This window comes from Coregonus clupeaformis, chromosome 20, assembly GCF_020615455.1.
Source record: "Coregonus clupeaformis isolate EN_2021a chromosome 20, ASM2061545v1, whole genome shotgun sequence".
NCBI lineage: Eukaryota > Metazoa > Chordata > Actinopteri > Salmoniformes > Salmonidae > Coregonus > Coregonus clupeaformis.
In genome coordinates this window covers 42,445,728-42,454,809 of record NC_059211.1, presented here as the reverse complement: position 1 = coordinate 42,454,809, position 9,082 = coordinate 42,445,728, and the positions used below count along the sequence as shown (strand labels likewise).

At 43.1% G+C, this 9,082-nt stretch overlaps 1 protein-coding gene across 1 annotated transcript; it reads left to right on the top strand.

Moving 5' to 3' along the window:
- Positions 1 to 1,045: 1,045 nt before the first annotated feature.
- On the top strand, positions 1,046 to 8,851 carry LOC121533432 (leucine-rich repeat-containing protein 24-like). The gene is made up of 5 exons (XM_041839370.2): positions 1,046 to 1,480; positions 5,136 to 5,309; positions 5,489 to 5,767; positions 5,972 to 6,140; positions 6,345 to 8,851. Exons 2-5 carry the CDS (start codon positions 5,157 to 5,159, stop codon positions 7,481 to 7,483), a joined length of 1,740 nt encoding a protein of 579 aa, XP_041695304.1. The 5' UTR covers positions 1,046 to 1,480; positions 5,136 to 5,156; the 3' UTR covers positions 7,484 to 8,851.
- The last annotated feature ends 231 nt before the right edge of the window (positions 8,852 to 9,082 follow it).

Below are 9,082 nucleotides of genomic sequence, written 5' to 3'. Positions count from 1 at the left end.
GTGACGTAACAAAATGTGGAAAAAGTCAAGGGGTCTGAATACTTTCCGAAGGCACTGTATATCTGGGTTAAAGGGTACTATGTGGGAGAACAATATGTTCATGTTATTCAGCTGTCTGTGGATGAGATGTGTATCTTTAATGTGATTTCTCAAGTAAATTGTCAGACTTATAGGACTAAACATTGAACATGATGTATTATAAATCATATAATAATGTTCATCCCTGAACAAGCAGGAATCTGCCAGTAGAGGTCATAGTAACACAGTGTTCCATTGCATGATGCCTGGCTCCTGTCTAGAACACAACCAACTTTATTGATCTGGGTAGCTTCCTCAGTCTTACCAGCAGGCGACCCCAGTCCCCTATACAGTAGTGGAAAAAAATTTAATGCCTAAAAAGGGCTTTTTGTCTCAATATCCTGAAACTCTAAGACACCACCTAATTTGCCTTTGTATCCAGGGATGTTTGTGTTGTGTTTATCCCCACTGACAGTGTCTGTCACATATGCCCATTGTATCTCAAACTGGGCCTATATTGAGAAACACCTCATGCATTGAAAGTAGTTAATATCACTGATCACATTACTCACTCATTGTATTTGTCTCTCATGAAGGAATATAAGGATCCAGTCATGGATTATCACCTACTATCCTAAATCCTAATGGTTACAATCATCATCCTCCTCCTCATTAAAACGGATTAGATAGTAATATTGTTATTATATTGGAATAATGTGGATAAAGCTTTTAGTGATGAAGACATAGACCTTTAATGTTACCACAATGAAAGAAAGACAGGACTAAGGGAAAGGCTAGCGTGTGTGTACTTGTGCGTGGGCGGAGGCAGGGGCTGTATGCTTGCGCGCATTTGTGTGTGATTTAGAAAAAGGGGATAGAAAGTGGTATCCAAGCTATTTATTTGATAGGAAAATCTGGAATAGATCACAGAAAGCAAAAGGCAAGAAGGAAACAAAGCAAGTGTAACAATTCAACTGTAACGCTGTTATGTGATCCATTTGAGAGAGGAAGGGAGGGGCTAGAGACGGGGAACGTAGTGAATTGGATGACACAGTGCGTGCGCAAGAAGGGTGACAAGATAACATAGGATGTTAAAGAAAAAGGAGAAATCCTGATTTACCAAAATAATTTTTCCTTTTTTGGAATACAAATCTGTCGGCTTGAAGCTTATATTTTGGAGGGTGGCCATATACTGTAGCCTTCCCGTATCGGACATTATCCTGTAGCCTATTTATTTGCGTGGCCCTGTGCCATTATAATGGCTCGACAGTAGCCTTGGACAATGTGTTCAAAACGTCGGATGTGTCTTTTACCGAGGCGATCCCGTTAGAATATGATTTTAACGTACCAATATATACGATATATATGTGCTTCCCATCGAAATAATAACGCGCTCTTCCGTACGGATCCATTCGAAATCTGGGCGATTGTAATTGTATAGCCATCTCTCCATCCTTATCTGGTATGTGCCCACCGATGGTGCCTCTTTTTCTTAAAAAAACGGTGATGTAATGTGGACTGGGTAGTGTGTATTCTAATGTTTAGTCGTTTTTATCACAGTGTAGGCTGTATCAGATATTGATTTATTGTGGTAGTGTATTGTTGTAGGCTAAATTATCAGCCTGCACAATATAAATAAGAGCAACCATTTACATTGAGTAGTTATGATATAACAACTCATGACTATTATTAATTAATTATATATTATTATTTATTAGTAGTAGCCCTAGTAGTAACATTATTAGTATTCGTATTATCGTAATTTAGTTGTAGGACCCAAGTAGTGGGGGCTGTGTAGCCATCTGTCTAGGCCTAGATATACACTACCGTTCAAAAGTTTGGGGTCACAAAGAAATGTCCTTGTTTTCGAAAGAAAAGCATTTTTTTTGTCCATTAAAATAACATCAAATTGATCAGAAATACAGTGTAGACATTGTTAATGTTGTAACTGGCTATTGTAGCTGGAAACGGCTGATTTTTTATGGAATATCTACATAGGCGTACAGAGGCCCATTATCAGCAACCATCAGTCCTGTATTCCAATGGAACATTGTGTTTGCTAATCCAAGTTTATCATTTTAAAAGGCTAATTGACCATTAGAAAACCCTTTTGCAATTATGTTAGCACAGCTGAAAACTGTTGTGCTGATTAAAGAAGCAATAAAACTGGCCTTCTTGAGACTAGTTGAGTATCTGGAGCATCAGCAATTGTGGGTTCGATTACAGGCTCAAAATGGCCAGAAACAAATAACTTTCTTCTGAAACTCGTCAGTCTATTCTTGTTCTGAGAAATGAAGGCTATTCCATGAGAGAAATTGCCAAGAAACTGAAGATCTCGTACAAAGCTGTGTACTACTCCCTTCACAGAACACGTGACAGAACACTAAATTGTAACTGGTCCCATCAGATAACATGGCACAAGTTAGCCCTTTGCTAACTTCACCAGGTGGCAGTGTTTATATCCTGGAACAAATTCTCCATCAGCCTATCAAAGATCTTAGACTATATATCAACCAACCAATGGTATTTCTTAAAATAGGTAAACCCTGGCCACTAGAGGGATACTTTAAACCAACAAATTCAAGGATTACTTTTGTTCCATTGGTCTGTAACAAAATGTTGTGTGCCAATATTGCATTGATGCATCCTTGACTAGGCTACTAACTGCTACTAAGGTTAGAAAACATTTTCAGTTTTCACATACAGTACCAGTCAAAAGTTTGGACACACCTACTCATTCAAGGGTTTTTCTTTATTTTTACTATTTTCTACATTGTAGAATAATAGTGAAGACATCAACACTATGAAATAACACACATGGAATCATGTAGTAACCAAGAAAGTGTTAAACAAATCAAAATATATTTTATATTTGAGATTCTTCAAAGTAGCCACCCCTTGCCTTGATGACAGCTTTGCACACTCTTGGCATTCTCTCAACCAGCTTCATGAGGTAGTCACATGTAATGCATTTCAATTAACAGGTGTGCCTTGTTAAAAGTTAATTTTTGGAATTTATTTCCTTCTTAATGCGTTTGAGTCATCAGTTGTGTTGTAATAAGGTAGGGCTGGTATACAGAAGATAGCCCTATTTGGTAAAAGACCAAGTCCATATTATGGCAAGAACAGCTCAAATAAGCAAAGAGAAACGACAGTCCATAATTACTTTGAGACATGAAGGTCAGTCAATCCGGATAATTTCAAGAACTTTGAAAGTTTCTTCAAGTGCAGTCGCAAAAACCATCAAGCGCTATGATGAAACTGTCTCTCATGAGGACCGCCACAGGAAAGGAAGACCCAGAGTTACCTCTGCTGCAGAGGATAAGTTCATTAGAGTTAACTGCACCTCAGATTGCAGCCCAAATAAATGCTTCACAGAGTTCAAGTAACAGACACATCTCAACATCAACTGTTCAGAGGAGACTGCATGAATTAGGCCTTCATGGTCGAATTGCTGCAAAGAAACCACTACTAAAGGACACCAATAAGAAGAGACTTGCTTGGGCCAAGAAACACGAGCAATGGACATTAGACCGGTGGAAATCTGTCCTTTGGTCTCATGAGTCCCAATTTGAGATTTTTGGTTCCAACCGCCATGTCTTTGTGAGACGCAGAGTAGTGAACGAATGATTTCCGCATTTGTGGTTCCCACCGTGAAGCATGGAGAAGGAGGTGTGATGGTGTGGGGGTGCTTTGCTGGTGACACTGTCAGTGATTTATTTAGAATTCAAGGCACACTTAACCAGCATGGCTACCACAGCATTCTGCAGTGATACGCCATCCCATCTGGTTTGGGCTTAGTGGGACTGTCATTTGTTTTTCAACAGGACAATGACCCCACACACCTCCAGGCTGTGTAAGGGCTATTTGACCAAGAAGGAGCGCTGCATCACCCGACCTCAACCCAATTGAGATGGTTTGGATGAGTCGGACCGCAGAGTGAAGGAAAAGCAGCCAACAAGTGCTCAGCATATGTGGGAACTCCTTCAAGACTGTTGGAAAAGCATTCCAGGTGAAGCTAGTTGAGAGAATGCCAAGAGTGTGCAAAGCTGTTATCAAGGCAAAGGCTGGCTATTTTGAAGAATCAAAAATCAAAAATATATTTTGATTTGTTTAACACTTTTTGGGTTACTACATGATTCCATATGTGTTATTTCTTAGTTTTGATGTCTTCACTATTATTCTACAATGTAGAAAATAGTAAAATAGTAAAAATAAAGAAAAACCCTTGAATGTGTCCAAACTTTTGACTGGTAGTGTATATGACAAAATCCCACGTTTTTGTTTATCTGTTTCACACACATCCATGTGCTTTTATGGAAAAAATATAAATAAGGTCCTTACAACATATATGTTTATCGTACATCGTAAAAAAACAAAGAGCCTTATGGATTTGTCAAATAGCAGTCATGTAGGCTACTCTTATCAACATCGCTTTTAGGAGGCACACACTGCTAAAGCGGTCGACTCGAAATCAATAGTGCACTTTAACCATGGGTTTGAGCCCCCCTCACATCAAGCTTTTTCGTTGAGGAAAAAACTGTTACTGCCGGTCCTTCATGCTCGATTCAAAACGCATGTGTCAAAGTGGATGATTATAATAATGCATAGCCTATAAAATATTGTAAGGCTAAATGTAAGTGTAACCACATAGCATAGGGCTAACGTGTGCCATTTTATCTGACTGGACCAGCTACAATTTTGCGTTCTGTCACGTGCAAGTAAATAGACTATTTTAATTGGCTGATATGCATTTTGAGCCGGAGAAACTGTTTACATTTAAATGGTTGCTTATGTTCGCAAGAATGGCACCTTTGAGTTCGCAATGACATACACAAATTACCAGATTTTGATATTGTCAACAAAATTATATATTTCTTTGTTACTTTAACCAGTTTAGCCTCTGTAGCTCAATTGGTAGAGTATGGCGTAGAGTAACGCCAGGTTAGTGGGTTCAATCCCCGGGACCACCCATATGTAAAAATGTATGCACACATGACTGTAAGTCGCTTTGGATAAAAGCGTCTGCTAAATGGCATATCATATTATTAGCCTGCCCTATTATTAGCCTGCCCTCTCTAAACCAATTTCCTCAATCTGTCTGTCTCTCTTTCTAGGATCTCTGTCCTATTGGTGCGATGGCCTTCTCCCTTCTGGCTATCCTGATATTATCTCTCCACGCTCTCCCATCCATTGGCTGTCCAGTGGGATGTCGCTGCTACAGCCTGACTGTGGAGTGTGGCTCTATGGGCCTCCGGGACATCCCCTCACATGTCTCACCTTCCGCACAGGTTAGCAATGACCCAATATGTCTATATGTCTGTTTCCCAGATCCACGCACACGTACCACCCACCACACAATATAGCCAGGCTTGAATCATCCATACACTCACTCAGACGTACCTACTCTCCTTAGAGTTTACAGATGTAGTTATGCTTATTGTTACTTATGCTCATCTATTCCATTTAGACAATCTTCCTTCAGGACAATGCTATCGGGCAGATCCGTCTGTCAGACCTCTCCCAGCTGGGCCGTCTGCACTACCTGTATCTGCAGAACAACAGTATCTCAGCCCTGGAGCCCGGGGCCTTCCAGAGCCAGGGTCATCTTCTGGAGCTGGCACTCAATGGGAACCGCATCCACTTGGTCACAGCAGACATGTTCAGGGGCCTGGAGCACCTCCGCATCCTCTACCTGGCAGGAAACGACATCACTCGCCTACAGGACTATACCTTCAGAGGCCTACAGGTCAGTCCCCATATTATCAGTCACTCAGTTAATGTTTTGCCAAACCAATGCTACTGTTCCCCTTCTCCCTTGTAAACAGACTGTTTGTCCTGATAATTGTCTAGAGTTCCACCACCATAACAATCGACGCTTCAACGTAAACCACTTCCTCTACATTATATCACTATTCATTACTAATAATGATTACAATCCCTGCTTCCATAGCGTCTTCAAGAGCTTCACCTGCAGCAGAATAACATTGAGATGCTGGGAGACCAAGCTCTAGTTGGTCTGTCCTCTCTGGCCCTGCTTGACCTCAGCCGGAATAACCTGCACACCATCGGCCCTGCCACCCTGCGGCCCCTCGTCAGCCTGCAGGTGCTGCGTGTCACAGGTGAGGGCCAAGGGACAGGATTTGGGGTAGGGCTGTGGGACCAAAAAAGAAGCCTACAGTAAATATATTGACCTTGTTCTTCAAATAGAATTACCTCTTTCAAATGTTTTGTCTTAATTGTCTCAATGTTGTGTTGCATCCTTTTCCATCCCCCTTTGTTGACTTTGCCACACCCACCCATCAAATGATAACTTCCTACTGTAGACAATCCGTGGCGTTGCGACTGTGCCCTGCACTGGCTGCGCAGCTGGATCGATGAGGAGGGCCAGCGCCTGCTGAGCTCGGCCGAGCGGCGCCTTGTGTGTTCTGAGCCGCCCCGCCTCTCCCACCTCAGCCTGGTGGAGGTGCCTCTTAACAGCCTGGTGTGCATCCCCCCTCTGGTGCAGCTGGAACCCCGCCGCCTGGCCGTGCGCCTGGGGGAGAGCCTGCGTGTCTCCTGCCATGCATCTGGTTACCCCCGGCCGCAGGTCACCTGGAAGAAGGCTTCCCAGGGCAAGGTGCAGCTCTCCCCCCGGGGGCTGGTGCAGGACCTGGGTGGTGTAGGGACCGTGGGGGCTGAGGATGCAGCACATCCAGGTGCAGGACGGGTGAGACTCCAGAAGGAGGATGGAGAGCGCTTCGATCCAGACACGGGCAGTGGGATGCTGTTCCTCAGTAACGTGACAGTGGCTCACGCCGGGCTGTATGAGTGCGAGGCCTGGAACGCTGGAGGGGTGGCCCGTGTGACCTTTCATCTCGTGATCAACTCTTCGTCCTTTTCCAGTTGGTCCCCTGCCTCCTACGCGCCATCCTGGCCTCGTCTGCGCTCCAATCGGCCGACGTCGTCAGACGTGAGTCGAGAGCCCCTGTACGCCCTTGGCAGCATGGCCTTCAGTGCGCTGGGAGCTGCTACTCAGACTGCCATCGCCATAGGGATCTCCCTGCTGGCCCTCACGGCCCTTCTCCTGGTGGCCATGATCTACAGCCGGCACCGCCAGCGGCAGAAGGACACAGATGACAAGGAGGAAAGCATCCTGTATGTCAATGATTACTCGGACGGACCAACAACCTTTGCCCAGCTGGAGGAGTATCGGGATGAGCGCGGGCACGAGATGTATGTTCTGAACCGGGCTAAACCCGTTCTCCCACCTTCCACCACAGCCACTACCACCACCTTGGGGTACCAACAGCAGGAGGCGCTGTCTCCCACAAAGCCCCAGATGGAGCCTGATATACGGACAATGAGAAGGATGGCAGGGGAGGGCGGGGAGGCAGAGCCGGTGACAGCCGAGTCGGAGGGCTTATTTCTGAATCACACAGGTTTGTTCCTCGACTCACAAATTGCATATGAGATCCACTGCTGAAGGCCCCCAGGATGACGTTCACAATGAGCTAGCCCAGAGTGCTTAATGTCACTTGGTGACCAAACCTCCAGACTGCAGATCAAACGTGACAATGAGGGTTCAGATAAATCATAAATCCTGATTGCTCTGGATCCAGAGTGACAAGCTTGAGCGGCAGCGAGATATAAAGACATGGCAGGTTTGATGCCTCCCTCAACCAAAACCCCCACTGTCCTTTGTCCAGCTTGAACATATACTGTAGCTACTATAGTAAGTATGGAGAAACCATTACAGTGGACTGAGTCATGTGTGGTGGAGAGACCCTTATTGTGACACTTCTGCTGTTTATATAAACTAAACTGTGATAGGGGCCTAAACAGGCTCACCTGGTTGGACTCTGAGAGGTTGAAAAATGGAAGAGGAAGGTACATCGTAAGTCTATAAGAAAGGAGTACTTTGTGGCAGAATACTGCTGACCAACCCGGATCCCTCCATCCTAAAGCATAATGTTACTTCCAAAGATTTCATCAATCAAACAACGGTATACAGTCAGTAAAACAGGCTTTCTCTCCTTCAGGTTCTGTTCATTTCATTATGTTGGTGACTATATGCATACTAGCATGAACTGAAGATAAGGAGATGTATTACATTTGCAGGCAGTACCATAAATCAGTAATCTCCTTTAACTTTAAAATAATACTTTTTGAAATATATGAAAGTACTTTAGGGCTTAGCTTTATGAAAGTGTTTTTGTCGCTTGTACCTCAACATGTTTTTTAGTTGACCAAACAAGGTAAACCTAATGTGATTCAATGTGTGTGTTTTTCTCATGATTAAGTGTTTCAATAGCATTTAGCTTACTGTATTTGCAGTATACCTCAGCATTCGTATTTGTTTAAATGGAATCTGGTAAAATGTCTGTGGTCCAGCACAAGATTACAGTAGGTTTTGGTGTGTGCTGTAAACTGCACATATGCTGCATACAGTTTTGCAGTGCATTGCTGTATGGCACTATTTTCAGAAATTCCACCAGGAACTACCAAATCCACAACAATATTAGCTTTCATTCAAACTGTGTTTTTGTCATTCAGATGTTGAAAAGTATTTGTTTGAAATAGGAAGTGCAGTGGACCCCAGCGCAAGCTTCCCCCAACAGCTGTAGGCTACAGGGAAAGAAAAGCCATGCAGTCTAGAATTAAAACACTGTATTGTCCTACCCAGATTGTCACTGTAAAACTGCATTTCAAGCTTTTAGTATAATTTCAGATGTTTTGAATACTTTTATTTGAAAATGATTTATTTGTGGTTTGTTTTGACATACACTACTGTTCAAAGGTTTGGGGTCACTTAGAAATGTCCTCGTTATCCATGAAAACATACATGAAATGAGTTTGAATAGGAAATATAGCAAAATGCATAGGAAATGTAGTCATTGACAAGGTTAGAAATGATTTTGTAATGATTTTTAATATAAATAATAATTGTGTCCTTCAAACTTTGCTTTCGTCAAATAATCCTCCATTTGCAGCAATTACAGCCTTGCAGACCTTTGGCATTCTAGTTGTCAATTTGTTGAGGTAATCTGAAGAGTTTTCACCCCATGCTTCCTGAAGCACCTTG

Coding starts and splice junctions, on each gene's coding strand:
- LOC121533432 (XM_041839370.2), top strand. CDS start 5,157: ATGGCCTTCTCCCTTCTGGCTATCCTGATATTATCTCTCCACGCTCTC. Junction 5,310..5,488: donor ATGTCTCACCTTCCGCACAG/GTTAGCAATGAC, acceptor TATTCCATTTAG/ACAATCTTCCTTCAGGACAA. Junction 6,141..6,344: donor GCAGGTGCTGCGTGTCACAG/GTGAGGGCCAAG, acceptor TTCCTACTGTAG/ACAATCCGTGGCGTTGCGAC.